General features: G+C 35.9%; 3 protein-coding genes and 1 non-coding gene across 6 annotated transcripts; 2 read left to right on the top strand and 2 right to left on the bottom strand.

The window, feature by feature from the left end:
• The first annotated feature begins 70 nt into the window (after positions 1-70).
• LOC130715875 (cellulose synthase A catalytic subunit 8 [UDP-forming]-like) lies at positions 71-6,477 on the top strand. Of its 2 annotated transcripts, XM_057566025.1 has the most exons (13): positions 71-258; positions 678-772; positions 1,093-1,147; positions 1,232-1,379; positions 1,719-1,988; positions 2,387-2,732; positions 2,860-2,997; positions 3,246-3,371; positions 3,453-3,665; positions 3,998-4,235; positions 4,332-4,531; positions 4,918-5,271; positions 5,517-6,477. In XM_057566025.1, exons 1-13 carry the CDS (start codon positions 81-83, stop codon positions 6,102-6,104), a joined length of 2,949 nt encoding a protein of 982 aa, XP_057422008.1. In that variant the 5' UTR covers positions 71-80; the 3' UTR covers positions 6,105-6,477. The 2 variants fall into 2 exon arrangements, with proteins under 2 accessions (XP_057422008.1, XP_057422007.1); XM_057566024.1 differs by having other exon boundaries at positions 3,998-4,531.
• A 1,101-nt stretch (positions 6,478-7,578) lies between these two features.
• LOC130714101 (receptor-like protein 51) lies at positions 7,579-9,555 on the top strand. Its single transcript, XM_057563986.1, has one exon. The coding sequence runs from the start codon at positions 7,845-7,847 to the stop codon at positions 9,144-9,146; it is 1,302 nt and encodes a 433-aa protein (XP_057419969.1). The 5' UTR covers positions 7,579-7,844; the 3' UTR covers positions 9,147-9,555.
• Positions 9,556-11,362: 1,807 nt separating this feature from the next.
• TRNAE-CUC (transfer RNA glutamic acid (anticodon CUC)) lies at positions 11,363-11,435 on the bottom strand. The gene has a single exon. It is a non-coding gene; the product is annotated as a tRNA-Glu (tRNA).
• Positions 11,436-12,233: 798 nt separating this feature from the next.
• On the bottom strand, positions 12,234-15,186 carry LOC130714381 (uncharacterized). 2 transcript variants are annotated; one of them, XM_057564282.1, is made up of 3 exons: positions 14,997-15,186; positions 13,981-14,748; positions 12,234-12,848 (listed from the first exon to the last, which is right to left on the bottom strand). In XM_057564282.1, the coding sequence occupies exons 2-3, from the start codon at positions 14,706-14,708 to the stop codon at positions 12,629-12,631; spliced, it is 948 nt and encodes a 315-aa protein (XP_057420265.1). In that variant the 5' UTR covers positions 14,709-14,748; positions 14,997-15,186; the 3' UTR covers positions 12,234-12,628. The 2 variants fall into 2 exon arrangements, with proteins under 2 accessions (XP_057420265.1, XP_057420266.1); XM_057564283.1 differs by having other exon boundaries at positions 13,981-14,779; positions 14,997-15,168.
• Positions 15,187-17,358: the final 2,172 nt, after the last annotated feature.

The raw sequence follows: 17,358 nt of genomic DNA, 5'->3' as shown, positions 1-17,358 counted from the left end.
CCACCACCACCATCAATGGGTTTATGCTATTTCATATAAATGGCACATATTAGAAGCAAATGGTAAGACTGATAAAAAAAATGATGCAATCTGGTGTTCCCCTCTGCAACATTTGTGGGGAACAATTGAAGCATGATGATAATGAGGAGGTGTTTGTGGCTTGTCATGAGTGTAATTTCCCAATTTGCAAGGCTTGTTTTGAGCATGAAATCAGTGAGGGCCATAGGGTCTGCTTGAGATGTAGTACTCCCTATGGAGGTAATCCTTTAATAGTTTAATGTGAACATTATATTTCCAATGAAAAAAAATACGATATGTGCCTTTATACCATGTAGATTTGTTACTCATTTTGTACTCCATGACATGGTTATTTGATGCTAGCTGATGATGCGTGGAGGGTAATTAAACTCTTACATTAATTTAAAGAATCACCAACAAAGTAATAAACTATTAGTTTCAATAGTGAGAAGAAGAGGCAAAGAAAAATCTATAGCACACTTTAATCTATATATTCATTCTCTCAAAGAATTGTTCTTTGTTTCCCCCCTTTTACCTGAATTCTCTATTCATTCACTTCAGTAAAATCATTTCAAATAGGGACTGCTTTACTTTTTCCACAAATGACTTATATTGTGAAGGATCCTAAGGGGAAATGTTTCCTTTTGTATGTGTAACAGAGAGAGCAAAGGATGATGGAGACGACGATGGCATAAAAGTTCTAGAAGATCAATCCACAATGGCTTCCCAGTCCAATGACCCTAATCAGCCTCAGGTAATGAATCACTAGGAATTATTAGATATGGAAGTACTAAACATTGGAAATTCAGCTAAGTTCAAAAGTTTACATTGGTAAAAAAATGAGCTAAATAAAGATAATATAAAACAACCAACTTATTTCTAATAATTGAGGTTTGGGGTAAAGGTAGGTGTTGTATTCACTTCATAATTTTGGACTCTCCCTCTCCCAAATCAGAAATCCCTAAATTTTGGGAAAAACAGTTCTGAAGAAATCTTAAGTTATTATTTGTAGTATTTTGGAATATTGTTAATATGTTCTTATCTGAACTTACAAACACACCTCGAATTTTGTAGGATGTTGGACTCCACGCTAGACATGTCAGTTCAGTGTCCACAGTTGATGATAGTGGTAAATAAGAGACTTAAGACCACTTCTTCTTGAAAATTTCTTTAGAAGCAGTCTTTGATAATCACAACACGGTTTTTCTTGTAGATGTAAATGATAAAACTGGGAATTCAACATGGAAAAGTCGACTACAAAGCTGGAAGGGAAAGGAGAAAAAGAACAAGAAGAAAAAGGCTGCACCTAAGGCTGAAAATGAGTCCTCAGCTCCACCAGAGCAGCAGATGGAAGGAATACAGTGAGTTGAATCAGAAATGAAATGAATTTCCTGAAATGGATAACAAAATTTGTATCAAAATAGCATTTAATTAAATGTTAACAAACATTTCTCACCTTAACTAACATTAAGAGAAGCTGTAGAATAGATCATATGCCCCTTGTGCACATGTAAAGTGGTAAATTGAGGTGAGGTAGGGATATACCTATTTGGTTTGATGCATGAAATTAGACAGAAAATAAAAACATTATTTTTGAGAATTCTTGCATTTTCCGATCTTGTCCGATAGTCATAGGCTAAAATCTGTTCAAATTCAGTCATAGATTTATTCTACAATTCACTTGGTGATATGTTTTGCAGGCCCACAGAAGCTGCTTCTCTACCACTTTCAGTACTTATTCCATTATCGAAAAGCAAAGTGGCACCCTACAGAACTGTGATCATCATGCGACTAATAATCTTGGCTCTTTTCATTCATTATCGAGTTACAAATCCTGTTGATAGCGCTTTTGGTCTTTGGTTGACATCTATCATCTGTGAGATCTGGTTTGCATTTTCATGGGTGTTAGATCAGTTCCCTAAATGGTTTCCTGTTGACAGACAAACTTTTATTGAGAACCTTTCTGCAAGGTAAGTGCACAAAGTTGCTACAACATTTGGATGTCTTGTACTTTGTGCTCTAAGGGTGATTTAAAATCAAAAATCATATTGTAGAATTGGTATGTTTCTGCTTCTTTCTCTGTTGGGAATGGTGAAAGGTAATCTATGAAAATTGAAATAATAGATAGTAAATAAGAGCTTAATTTTGATCTTCTATCAATTTAAAAAAAATACTTACACTATGAAACAATTATATGTTACACACATCATTGCAGCAATTATGATGACAGTTACCTAAGAAGTCTAAGTGTCAAATACTTTTTACTTTGAATCAAAATAAATCTATATAGTAATGTTTAAATTAAATGTGAGAGCACAATGAGAGAGTGCTTTAGATGCTGATACTCACTTCTATAATGCCTTGCCAGGTTTGAAAGAGAGGGTGAACCCTCTGGACTTGCTTCAGTTGATTTCTTTGTCAGTACAGTGGATCCTATGAAAGAACCACCACTGATCACAGCGAATACAGTGCTTTCTATCCTTGCCGTTGACTACCCGGTTGAAAAAGTATCTTGTTATGTGTCAGACGATGGTGCTGCAATGCTCACATTTGAGTCTCTTGTGGAGACAGCTGAATTTGCAAAGAAGTGGGTGCCATTCTGCAAAAAGTTTTCAATTGAACCAAGAGCACCTGAGTATTACTTCTCACAAAAGATTGACTACCTCAAGGACAAAGTGCAACCTTCTTTTGTGAAGGAACGCAGAGCGATGAAGGTAAGCATAAAAGTTAAAACACCTTTGACATATAAATATATCTGATCTTCTATATTTACCACCTTGTTTTCCCAAATTGATAATCTTAGAGCTACCTCTTCATGATTACTTATAAATTCTGATACAGAGAGACTATGAAGAGTATAAGGTAAGAGTTAATGCTTTGGTATCTAAGGCTCAGAAAGCACCAGAAGATGGATGGACTATGCCAGATGGAACACCTTGGCCGGGAAATAATTCACGCGATCACCCTGGCATGATTCAGGTATTCCCATCATTTCTGTATGTAATCTATTCTCAATGATGATATAGGTAGGCTTAAATTTTTTACACAAAGTGCTTTGAGTTGTTCTGTGTGATCTCTTTTCAAATGGAAATTTGTAATGTTCATAAGATTGATGATTTCTATTAATTATTGACCCAGATGCTAGTTATATTTCCTAGTACTTGTCATAGGCTCCTCACTCTTAAAAAAGTGTTAATTTTCAAGAAAATATTATTTTCCATCTCCAGGCTTTCCTTGGACACACCGGTGCACGTGACATAGAAGGAAATGAACTTCCCAGGTTGGTTTACGTTTCCAGAGAGAAAAGACCAGGATACCAGCACCACAAGAAAGCTGGTGCTGAAAATGCACTGGTATGTGTAGTTACCATAACAATATTTCCTTTAAGATCATTAAGATTTATAGTGCTTGATGTTTTAGATGGATCTATGCAGGTAAGGGTGTCTGCAGTTCTCACAAACGCTCCCTTCATTCTCAATCTTGATTGTGATCATTACGTTAACAACAGCAAGGCCGTTCGGGAAGCAATGTGTTTTCTCATGGATCCAGAAGTTGGTAGAGACGTGTGTTATGTACAATTCCCTCAAAGATTTGACGGTATTGATCGTAGTGATCGATATGCCAATCGCAATACAGTTTTCTTTGATGTAAGTTTATGACAAAGCAGAGATTTACCATATTGTCAATATAAAGTTTCATTTTCTTATGTGGTAAAAAATGTATCTCGTCAAGCAAATATTTGCAAAGATACTCTACCTAGTCAAAAACAAAAAACAAATTATTTTCTTGTTTTGTGATCAAGAGTCCAATTCCTTCATCTTTTTGTGTCCATGTTGTCTCATTGTTAACAATAGTAATATAATGATTTAAGTATATTGATCAAACATTTTCCTGCATGCAATGCAGTAACTTCTGGATACAACTGTGCAGTTTCCAATCGTCATGCCAATTTAACGGTCTATTTATGATATTCATTCAGGTTAACATGAAAGGACTTGATGGCATTCAAGGACCAGTATATGTGGGGACTGGATGTGTTTTCAATAGACATGCACTTTATGGCTATAGCCCACCTTCTATGCACAACTTACCGGGATCTTCATCGTGCTGTTGTGGTGGCCGCTCAAAGAAGTCCACTGAAGATGTCTCGCTGGCTTACAGAGATGCAAAGAGGGATGAACTTAACGCTGCCACTTATAATCTCAGTGAGATTGACAGTAAGTATAATTTATTTATTTTTCAATCTGTGAAAGAGAAGCATATAACAAAGTCTTTTTTGTATAATATTTTTCTGGTTTATTTTCTTCTTGCAGATTATGATGAACATGAGAGGTCAATGCTGATTTCACAGATGAGCTTGGAAAAAACTTTTGGCTTGTCAACTGTTCTAATTGAATCTACACTAATGGAGAAGGGAGGGGTTCCTGAATCAGCAGATCCTGCAATGCTGATCAAGGAGGCTGTTCATGTAATTAGCTGTGGATATGAAGAGAAGACTGAATGGGGAAAAGAGGTTTGGCTTGAATGTTAATGTTCTTTTACAAAGTCCATCATCAGATTCTTGCTTTCCTTCTCTTTTACAGTGATATTTCTGTTTGCGTGCTTATTCCACTTGAAATTTGACTCAAGCAAGACTTACTAGTTATTACACTTAACATGTAAGAAATGTCTTATCACAAAAAGTAAGGTCGGCTATATCGATCACTTGATACATGTTAAGGATACAGTTGTTTTACATCGGCTGCTGCAGGTCTAACACAACCTTCCTCATTTATCCGGGCATAGGACTGGCTATGACACAGCATAGGCAGAATTTCAAGCAAGACTTATTATGTTTAACTTTTTCTTTTGCTTAGTCTATAGCATTATTGACTAATTAAAACATCTTTTTTTTTTCAGATGGGCTGGATTTATGGTTCAGTCACTGAGGATATCTTAACTGGGTTCAAGATGCACTCTCGAGGATGGAGATCAATTTACTGCATGCCTTTGAGGCCTGCATTCAAAGGATCAGCACCTATCAACTTGTCCGATCGGTTGCACCAAGTCCTTCGATGGGCGCTTGGATCAATTGAAATTTTCCTAAGCAGACATTGTCCCCTCTGGTATGGAGTTGCTGGAGGCCATCTCAAATGTCTGCAGAGAATGGCTTATATAAACACCATAGTCTATCCTTTCACATCTCTTCCTCTGATTGCTTATTGTACATTGCCAGCCATTTGCCTTCTCACAGGAAAATTTATTATACCAGTGGTAATTTCCTCACCTTTATTATTGTTCCACTCATAGAAGCTTCTCCGCATAATTGATTCTGGCTTCAAAATCCATTATAGGATAGCTTCCAAACATGCACTTGGATTATGATTATCCTCCAATTGTTCAACGAAATATAAATTATTTGTAATCACACAACCAAATTAAACTAGTTATAGAAACAGATCAGTATAACAGTTTATAGTGATGCCTTTGATGATGTTATTGTTTACAATTTAATACAGCTTTCCAACCTTGCAAGTGTTCTCTTCCTTGGACTTTTCCTCTCCATTATAATGACTAGTGTGCTTGAGCTTCGCTGGAGCGGTGTTAGCATCGAGGATTTGTGGCGTAACGAGCAGTTCTGGGTGATTGGAGGTGTCTCAGCACATTTGTTTGCAGTCTTCCAAGGATTGCTCAAGATGTTGGCTGGTGTTGATACTAACTTCACCGTCACGGCCAAGGCCGCTGAGGACGGCGAGTTTGGTGATCTTTACATTGTGAAGTGGACAACTCTCTTGATTCCTCCAACAACCCTCATCGTTGTTAACATGGTTGGTGTTGTTGCTGGATTCTCTGATGCACTGAATGGAGGATATGAGTCATGGGGACCACTCTTTGGGAAGGTGTTCTTTGCCTTCTGGGTGATTTTTCATCTCTATCCATTCCTCAAGGGTCTCATGGGTCGCCAAAACAGAACTCCCACCATTGTTATTCTCTGGTCAGTGTTGCTGGCCTCTGTCTTCTCAATGATTTGGGTCAAGATAGATCCATTTGTGAACAAAGTTGACAGTGAAACCATTGCTGAGGCATGTGTTGCTATAGATTGTTAAGTCACTACAAAGATTATTTACCAAAGAGTTTCTGAAAATATTTAAAAAGATACATGGGGTGATGATTTGATCCTCAGTTTGTGCAAGTCATAAGGATTAGTCCTTTGCTGAGCTGTGAAGGTGAAGCCATTTTGAACTAAGATTGGAAATATTTGTAAGATTTGGACAAATTTTCTGATTATAGGATAAAGCATTGGCCTAAGTATATCAATTTGAAAAGTAGTGATTTTCTGTCCATTCAGAAAATGAATGCAGGTGGTTGTTAATTCTTTTTAGTTGCTATTTTGATCATCATGACAACATTGGCCTTTGAACGTGTGAAATTTTCCTTCCATGTATTCTATATCAAGTAAAAAATAGATATTTTATTCAACTTTTATATATTCACGCGTATTTATTTTTAGAATAATTCATAGACATCTAAATAGTAGAAACACCCCCAACACCCTTTTTTCCTGCGGATTTAGCCAAATAATACACTGAACTAACCACCTAAATACACATGACTAACCATAAAACACATAACCGTGTAAACTCAGTTGAAATTCATAAATTCAATTTTACACGGTTCTGTGCTTTATGGTTAGTCATGTGTATTTAGGTGGTTAGTTCAGTGTATTATTTGGCCAAATCCCTAATTTAGGAATTTCAACTTTACACGGTTCTGTGCTTTATGGTTAGTCATGTGTATTTAGGTGGTTAGTTCAGTGTATTATTTGGCCAAATCCCTAATTTAGGAATTTTAACTTTACACGGTTATGTGTTTTATGGTTAGTCATGTGTATTTAGGTGGTTAGTTCAGTATATTATTTAGTCAAATCCGCAGGAAAAAGTGGTGTTTGGGGTGTTTCTACTATTTAGATGTCTATGAATCATTATTCTTATTTTTATTCCATTTCCACATCTCCTATTTTCATACATCATATTTTTTTTCTATGTGTGTAGGTGAAATAGGTGTGAATATAAGATTAATGTGTTTTAATTCTATGACTTATGTTCTTGGCTCCCAAAACTTAGCTTTCAAAAAGTCTATGTTAGTTTCAAAATGATATTTCAAATCTCAGATACTATAATTTAACAATAATGGTTTTTTAATTGGGTTTCATTCAATTTAACAATAATGTTTTTGGTACATTTGAGTTTAGAACGTTGGAAAGAGATAATATATAAAATTGTAGATCATTTGAATCCGCTCAGTTTAGAAGAGTCAAATTCACATATAAATAATAAATATGATATATAATGAATGTGATACGATTAGAAAAAAGGAATAAAAAGTAAAATGATTTATTCAAAATGTATGCACTATTTGGTTGTACACGTATAATACTATTTATAATTTAAATGTTGCTGTTACTTGTTAGCCACTTAGCATTCTAACAACATGAATAAGGGAAAGACCATTAGGTAGGGATCATGATTTGAAACAAAATGACAAACAGGCACTATCAAGTAAATTGCCAACATTATCTCCAAATCAATTCAAAAGGAATAAACAAAGTAGTCTCCAACTGTCAACAGACTGTGTTTAGGTTCCTCTCACTCTCTCTGATCTCAAGTCTCCCCTCCAATCCATGTCCTCTACTTTACACTTTCCCCACCAATCTTTGTGCTCACTCAACATCTCACATTACTCTTCCAAATTCCAACCTTTGTTTTGCTTGCATCCTTGTCTCTAACACTTTTTCTGATCCCAACCTTTCTGCTTTTCTCTGTTTCCATTCACTCTTCCTTCAAGCCATGAAACTACCACCACCATTAGTCCTTCTCATTCTCCTCTTTCTCTTCCCCTCCATTATCATCTCAGCTTCTCCACCTCTTCCACCATCACCCTCACCAAAACCAGCACCATCACTATCACCATCACCAAAACCTTCACCATCATCTCCTTCATCTTCACCTTCCACTCTTGACCCAGATCAGCTCAATGCTCTGAAATCACTCCACATCCCCACTTCCAAGGACCCCTGCTCCCAAAACGCCACACTATGCGATTCCTCCAAACCCTTCCGCCACCTCATCTCCCTCCGCCTCTCCAACTGCTCAACCTCCACCTCTCTCTCCTACAACGCCCTCAAATCCCTCTCCACTCTCCAATCCATTCAATTCCTCAACTGCCCCATTTCTCCAATCCACTTCCCTCCTGAACTCACCTCCTCCCTCCGATCCTTCACTTGTATTAGCAGCCTCCGCAAACTCACCGGAATCTGGCTCTCTCGCCTTGAAAATCTCACTGATCTCACCGTCTCAAACGTGCCCCTCAAAGCCTCTGGTCCTTACGTTATACTTGGCCACATGACTAAGCTCAAAACCTTAACAATCTCCCACGCCAATCTCTCTGGTAATCTTCCAAAGTTCATCCATTCCAGCCTTACCCAGATCGATTTTTCCGGTAACAAGCTCCAAGGAAACATACCCTCTTCCATTACATTACTCGATAGCCTTGAAAGCTTGAATCTCTCTTCCAATGGTCTCAAAGGAGAGATACCCACTTCAATCGGAGACTTGATTTCATTGAAAACTCTCTCACTGGCTTCAAATTCATTCTCTGGGCCGATCCCTGATTCAATTTCTGCTATGCCCGATTTGGTTCACATGGATCTGAGCTCAAACCAGCTCAACGGAACTGTTCCGAAGTTCATTTCAGAAATGAAGAACCTGAAACACTTGAATCTAGCTAACAACAATCTTCGAGGTGTTGTACCATTCAATTCAACTTTCATCAAGGGATTGGAAACGTTTAAGGTGGGTGGGAACAGCAACTTGTGCTATAACCACTCTGTTCTGTCTTCGAAATTGAAGCTTGATGTTGCTCCTTGTGATAAGTACGGAATGCCGGTGTCTCCTCCGCCGGCGAAGGATTCTGAAGATGATAGCAGTGATTTGGACTACAGTGACGGTGGCGATGATGGCGGCAGCAGCAGCCACAAGAAAGAGAAACATCATGGGCCGAACAAGGTCGTTCTTGGTGTGGCGATTACTCTGTCTTCCATTGTGTTTCTGATTGTGTTCATGATCTTGTGTTGCAAGTGCTGTCACTGAAGAGTAGAATTTAGATTAGGACAGATTGGTGATTTTGAGTTGGTGGTTGTTTGATTCATTTTTACTATACAATTGTTACAGAGGAAGGTGATTGCAAAAAAAGAAGTTTATTCTTTTGGGGGGAAATATGAAAAGCAAGTAATAAAAATAGGTGATGGGGGGGGAAATCAGCATATAATTTTTTTTTGGCATTGAGGAGGGAAAAGTTCAGGCGTTTCGACTCCGGTCACTGTAGAACATAACATGTTTTTAGGATCACAAGTTGCTTATAAAGATATTTATATGTCATTTATCAATAGAGCTCTCACATCAGCAGCGAAAATCAAACACATAATCTTCTGAGAAGATGTGTATTGTACTTACAATATGAGTCAATGTTGATAAATGAGCTGTTCAATTTTTTACTTTTTATATTTATTTTTACTATTTTAATCGATTGTTTGTGTAACACAACAAGTTATATATATGGAATGCTAGGCTTGAGCAATTTTTACTTCTTGGGGTTGTAATTGGCTTTGGCACTTTATAGATTTTGCTTCTATATATGGAGATGAAAGGTGGAGTTCATGTGGTATCCAGCAAGATGTAATTAACGTGTGCTTTAAGCATTCATTTCTCATGCTTTTTCGTTGATTCCGCCGCTATATTGACTCAATGAATTAGAGCATCTCCATGATTCCATAGATGAAATTTACTAGTGATTCTCATTCAAGTTTCAACATTTAATTTTAGTGACATACGTAAAGATATAAAAGATTTTATATGAAATTATAAGATATTGCATTCATTTACATTTTTTCTTCACATGTGTGTGAGATGTTGGTGATAATGAGTCAAAATACATTAGATCCCCTGAGTATCTAAGGCATGCATTAAGATGCTTGAAAGCTTCGAGATGCAACCGAGATGATGTGAGCCGAGTTCATATAATCATAAGGTATTGCCTTTTGTATTAATGTATTGTCCGAGGTCCTGGAATGAGAAGAGATATGTCTCACCACAGTTTGATTGTTGCTATAGCAGGTGAACACGACGTGCGTCTTTTGAATTGATGAAAATTGATTAGTGCGATTTTCTAAGGTGGCGCAATGGTGAGCGCAGAATGTGATAATTTTATACTAATGGCATAGGTAATTACAGCAATTTGGCAAAACTGCCACTAATGTAAAATGTGGCCATTAAAAATCGCTCTAATTTTTTTAAAAAAAAATCCAACCCAATTCTCCTGGTTTTTTTTTGTTATGCACTAGCTAAACCTAAGCTTGGCCCAAGCCAAATTGTTAATTTATATATCAAATTATTCCAAATTTGGTTAGTTGAACATCGATCTAATCTCTTAACGTATGAGTTATGACTTGTATATAGTTATATGTGTAAATATATTTTACGGTGGATATATAAGAAACATACATATTAGTGAAAGTTTTTAACCTCTGTAACAACATTTAACGGAGGTTAAAAACCGTCACTAATGTGTATGTCCTAAAAAAGTGTGCGTAAAAGTAACATTTTCTTTATGAGTATGCCTTATAATTGACTCGGTTGAATCCAATTTTATTTTTTGAACTATAAGTTACCTTGTATCTCTTCAATGTTTGACCCTTGTTTCATTGTGAAGCTAAGCAGCTATATATTATATGGTATAATTATTTCTGGTTTCACTGCATATATGAATAACACATATAGTGATGCCATCATTTGTTGACACAGCTTGAGCACCAAGTTTTGGTTTGACTTGGCTAGGAGAGGCCAAAAGCCAAGCTGTGATGTGGTTGATATGATTTGTTGAGTAGAGAATAATAATTTATGATTGTATTGTAGTACTCATCAAGTATAATGCACATGCTTATTATATTGCAGATGCTTGGATATGATCTGTGTGTCTGAACTTGTAATTAAATATATGACTTATACTAGGATTAAGTTTCCAAATTAGATGGGAATGTTCAGACATGAGACATATATTTAAACCAAAACACTGGTTTGATTAGTCTGTCTTCCTTTACCTTGACACAAGGATCCAATGCAAAGCAAAAGCTCAATGATGCCCTATTTTAACATCATGATATCCACCACTTAAAGATTTTTCCTTAGGCATATTGCCACATGGAAATATAATAAAAACCCAGCTTAAAGTATATATGCAACCAGTTTCATAATCATCACATAACCTGGACTATATTTTATGTAATATATTATAAATTCGATAAAAAAAGTTCCGTTGCCGGGACTTGAACCCGGGTCTCTCGGGTGAGAGCCGAGTATCCTAACCAACTAGACTACAACCGAAGTTAATGAGTTGGTCAAAATAATATTATATAACGCCTAATAAAATCAAGTTAATACTAATAAACTAAGTAATGTGGAGATTTAGGTTTAGCTGAGTTGGGCCAATTTTGTGATTGGGCTCGCAGCTCATTAACTTATTCTTCTCACTTGGCAAGGGGAACAACACCATTGTGGACCATTTGTGATAAAAATTAAAAAAATTTGCACTAGAAATAATCGTCTCTTACCAAAAACAAATATAGACATGTTGATTAAGAGTATATTTGGATTTCGGACCGCGTTAGTGTAAAGGGATGTTAACATTCACTGCAAAAAGTAAATAGAACTCTTCATATGAATTGAGACGAATGATTTCACATTAACTCAAGTGGTACCTAAACTCACACTAAATAAAAATACCAGTTAGCCAATTACGGCAGTTTTTTCCTAGTGAGGGTTGGCCACAAATCATTTTACCAGAAGTGTTAGAGGCTTCTACCAACTGATATATCTTTTTACTTTACATTTTCTTGTTATTTTATTTTTATGCAATTACAGTTTGCTTTTCCCCCTTATTAGCTCCATCAGCACGTGATTCAAGTTGCAATCACAGATAACTCTCTGTAACCTAGTATTTCTCTAGTTATACACGCACTACATAGTACATTCACATTAAAGTATTCACATTTCAATTTCTCTTTAGAACCATTGCAACAACATTGAACAACTTTAACCCACAATCAGATGCGGACAAAACCAACCTCACTATCGCTAGAGTAGGTTAGAACATTTGCTATTTCTGACAACAAAGTTATAAAGTGAAGGAAATATAAACCACATTGATGGCAATCACATGACATTGGATTCTCTTTGAACTTTAGCAGACAAGTCAACAAAATAAAATAAAAAAGAGAAAAAATGTGAAAAAGATAAAAGAATCATCAGCTAGGAGATGCTCTCTTTCTGTTTGCTTGTTTTATGTGAATTATGTACTGTTTGAGTATATATATCAGAACTCCACACTTTCCAATCCAAAGAATGCAATAAGAAAATACTTTGCCATTTTGGTGATACATACACTGAGAAATATGAACTTGGACATGGTTAAGCATTACCACTCCTTCAGATAAAATATGAATCAGGAACCAATGATGCACTCATCATAGAAGCAGAGACAAAGGATTGAAGGGAAGAATAGGGTTGTGACTCCTCCACTAGAACATATTTACACGAAAGAACCATGGCAGAACAAAGGCGATCACCAGGCACGCCATCAAGAAGTTACAGAAGGGCTGTCCGCGCCAGCACCCACCGCACCTGCGGGACGAGGTATCATCGCCGTCGATGAATCTACTTGCATTCCACTCTTCCATAAATCTATTATCAGTAATATCCGAAACATTTTTTGCAGTCTGACCACATATTTCACATACCCTGTGATCAAGAAAGGTAAATAAAATGTTGACAAATAACATAGAAAAGGAACTAAAGGATTACTCAAGCAAAAATCTAGTTTACGTATGAAACAAAAATTAAGAGGGGCCATGTACATACACAAGTTTCAAAAAAGAATGTAATTTCAGATCATCCTTCACCAGGCACAATAAAATTTAGAATAGGCACACATCAAAATTTAAATCTTACGAAAAATAAAAACAAAATTTAAAACTGTGGCTGACACCCTGCCAAAGCTCTAGATTGAAGACAAGAGGAGAGGGCTTCTCAGTTCTCATAGTATTCATTAATTAGCAATGGCCCAATCTCCCCACTGAAAAACAGAAAATATTCTGTGTTCCACCATTTAGTTCATGCATAATGGTCCATTGTGTTATCTGTTACACCTGCAAGTTACGACTGCCCCAAAGGAATTTTCCCATATTCCACCACTAATTAGGTATCCTTGTATGGCTTCCCTTGTAGTTGTATGGATTAGTTCATGAACAAACGGAAGATGACAGGCAAAAGAGATTATAAGGGAATGCTAATTAGATAAGTCTACATGACATTTGACAGTTCACACAAGCGGTAGTCGCATTAGTACCATAATTAGAGTTACTTCTCTACAAGCAAAATTAAGTGGAATATTTATTCAGAAATCAGAATTATCTAGGAAATTATAACAGTTGAAAGGACAATCTTGTTGGCAATGGCAAGCATTCTTTGGAAGGGGTGGAGGAAAATGGACAAGAGTAGGAAATATAGTGTTATATAAAAATCTTTCTGGGGAGTTGAAAGTATAAACTTGCTTTTCCTAATTCATACCCCATACATTCAGCTGAACAGAGAAACAGAAGATTCAAAGAATCAAAGGGCCAAGTGCATTTTTTATTAAACATGGACATGAAAAATATATGCAATCATATGTTAGATACCAAACAAAGACTTGATCCATCATCTGGAATAATTAATGAGAACAGAAAATGTTTTCTCTAACCAAGTAGGCTACACGATTCCTTATACGGCAATGTGAATTCAAAATGTCAGTACAGAACATTATGAAATAATCAACATTGCAAACATAAACGCAAAAGTTAGAATAAAATATAATAACAAGAGAAACAATTACCTGTTTCCTTTAATCTTGAACCATGCCTCAGCGCAATGACTGTGTGCAATGCCTAGCTCATCTTTACAAGCACAACCAAGCACAATCAAACCAGTACCATTCCCAACACTATTCGGAGCGCCGCCAGCAGCTGTTGCTTCTAATGGTTGCTCAGAGGCCAAATGGCAAATCCTACAAATCATTTCACCTTCCTTATTCCCACAAAACTCTTTGCAGCTGCCACAGTTTATATCAATCACACATGAATTTTTATCTGCCACAGACACCCCTTTTGGCGCCTTAACGGATAACTTACGCAACCCTGATTCATTCGCTTTTTCTTCCAATTTCCTATTACCACCATTTACACCCTCACTCTGAGCAGAAAGATCTAATACAACAAAGGTCTCAGTCTCAGGTACTTCCGGATTAACCAAACCACTCGAATTATAGCTAGTTCCTTGATCAACCTCGCGCAATTCATCACCGATCTTCTGCGGTTCCCCGATGTCCTGACCCTTAACTTCTTGAGGCCCTTCCTCTACCTCCTTGTTATTCAACCCGAGATCATCACTGCACATCTCTTCTGAAATCCCATCTTCGCCGCTTACACTAGCTCTGTCACCCAAGCTACCACCAGCTCCTACATCAATTGCAACTCCTTCACCCAAATGGCTCAAATTCTCACCCACCCCTTCATCAACATGGTCCAACATCTCACCACTTCCTCCACTTCTTGCCTGATCCATCACACCAATAACAATTCCTACCACTCAATACTTCCCAAACCTGAAAAAATTCCAAACATACACGCATTCCACTGTGACAAACCCAGCAAACAGAACAAAAAAAATTAACTATATTTACAGTGGATGAACAAACAATGTGATCAAATGAAAGGTACAAAATCCAAATCTCTCAATGACCCATTTCATGGTTTGAGACAAAACATTCAGACAATGTAACTAAATCATTAAAAAAACAAACATGGGTTATCATCACCAATTGGATGCATCGACACAAAGAGAAGTGTTTACCTGGAATATTAAATTGTAGAGAGAAAAATCAATCTGGGCATGATTGAATTGATTCCAACCAGAAGGCGTTAAAGCACTGTGGTTTGGCTCTTGTTGTGGGTGTTGTCGGATGATATTTTTGTGTATTTATATGTGAAAAAGGGGAGTGGCAGGGTTAGGTGAAGAAAGTAACTGAGAGAAATGGAATGGTGAGAAAATATATAGGAGAAGTTAGAAGAGATTGAGTGCATTTGAATTATTTCATGGAATGAGTTATTGTGTAAAGCAAAGGATAAGAATTAAGAAATTCAGGGTTTGTCTATATTCCATGCTTTTGTACAAAACCCTTTTACTAAGATAGTTTTAATGTATGCTTTATAAGAGATAATCTTATTTGAATCTATCTTGTTTAACTCAGAACATCCATATCGCACTATAGTTAACTTTTTTAATAAGAGCTTTTTATCTATTAAACTCGAATCAGAGAAAAAATAAATATTTATCATTTGAACAAATCAAGTGTTAAAGAAAGATACACGCTTAAAAATGACGAGTCATTCACACTAGAACTCAAAAAAAAAAAAATTTAAAGGGAATCAAACATGTACCGTTATATATATGTTTCATAAAGAAACATGCATAACAATTTATTTCATATTAAATAAATTAATTAATATTATAATTTAGTAGACAGGGGTGTATTTTTCATTTTTCTTGTGCATTTTCTTTTTTATGGGCAAATTTTCATCTGTATATGTTGTTATTAATTGGGAAATAATAAATGAATTGATATCAAATTTATTTTTGTGGAAAAAAATGGAAATGCTAATTTCACTTTTGAAATATTAAAATTAAAGGTTACGTGAATCACCATTTTCAAAAATAAATATGTACATATTCATTTTATTGGTAGCTTGCTTGAAATAGAGTTTGAATAATTTAAGTTTTTTTTTTTTAAATAAGTATATTTTCAATGCAAATATAACTTGTTTTATATATTTTATTTTTAACAACAACAAATTGAATTCTTGGACTTTAATTCTTATAAGCGAATGATTGATAAATTTCAACTTTCGAGCATTTGGAAATGTTCTAACTTGGTACTCTAGAAGATGCTTGGAGTTTTCTATTTCGATATATAGTTGAATTTTAATTGATTTTTTGTATTGGTCGACTTAGACGTCTTTATAAAAAAAACTTTACCAACGATGTTAATGATGAAAAAAAAAAAGGTGTGATTGCGAAGGCACTCACGAAATGGAAATATTTAGGCTACCTTTGTTTACAAGTTCTTTTCATTGTGACTCTAAAATTTAAATTCATTACTTGAATTATCCATTACGTGTAAAGATCCAAAATAATCATTGATTTAGGTTTTTATCGAACAATGACTAGTAATTAGACTGCTGATCAGATATCAACTTGTTAATACCAAAATTTATATTTATATATATCATGTGCCACCTAGTCGAAATATGGTACTGGCCATGTCAAAATATGGTACTGGTCATGTTGTCGAGATTATATGTTAAGAGTTCAAATGGCTTATATTTCTGTTAAATATTGTGTTAAATGGCCAAGAACTTTACCTTACTTTTATATGATCCAAATGGCAACCAGAAACATCAATGTTTCAAGGCAATTACCATATCCAAAGACATGTGCCACGTACAGGGAAGTTAGATGGGAACTTCACCATTTCAAGCAAGTTGGCGGTTATCAAGTAATGGGGCGTGGCACTACTTTGAGTTGGAAGAATGAAAGCTGCTGGGAGTTATATATCATTTTGTAATCATGCCAAATAAATGGTTGTAGATTATGCAGTTATTTTCTAGTTCATTTGTAACCGTAGGATTAAAATGGTAGTTCCATTTTAAGCTCTATAAATACTAGTTTGTAACTAGGACAAAGGGTTGGATTCCTAAATGACTGTAAAGCTCTAAAAAAGCCTTCAAGCCCACGGTTATGGCAAACGGCTTCAACGAGTGTGCAGTAGACGAATTCCTTCCACCATTTACCATTCCAGTAATGAATTTGTTTTGTTCTTATTTGTTTTCTCTTTGATTACCTTTTGATTCCTTGCAATCTTTTTTATCTTCTTTTAAATTTCTACTTGTTTCTACATCTATTGCAATACTCACCGGAGTGTTGTTTCTTTCAAGTTGTCACCGGACAACTTCTTCACTTTTTTCACTCTTGAAAACACACATAAATTGCCTGTAAGCCGTCGGACTTGGAGAGCCCATGAAATAGGATCTGATCCTTGAAATAATTAATTTACATGTGATTTTGCAAAAAATCAGTGTAAACAAATTGGCGCTAGAAGGAGGGTCATTTCAAGTTTGAAGCAGGGTTGTGTGTTTGAAAAAGTTGGTTTTTATGG

This window comes from Lotus japonicus, chromosome 4 (genome assembly GCF_012489685.1).
Source record: "Lotus japonicus ecotype B-129 chromosome 4, LjGifu_v1.2".
NCBI lineage: Eukaryota > Viridiplantae > Streptophyta > Magnoliopsida > Fabales > Fabaceae > Lotus > Lotus japonicus.
The sequence above is the reverse complement of the archived record's forward strand: the minus strand, read 5'-3'. Positions and strand labels throughout refer to the sequence as shown.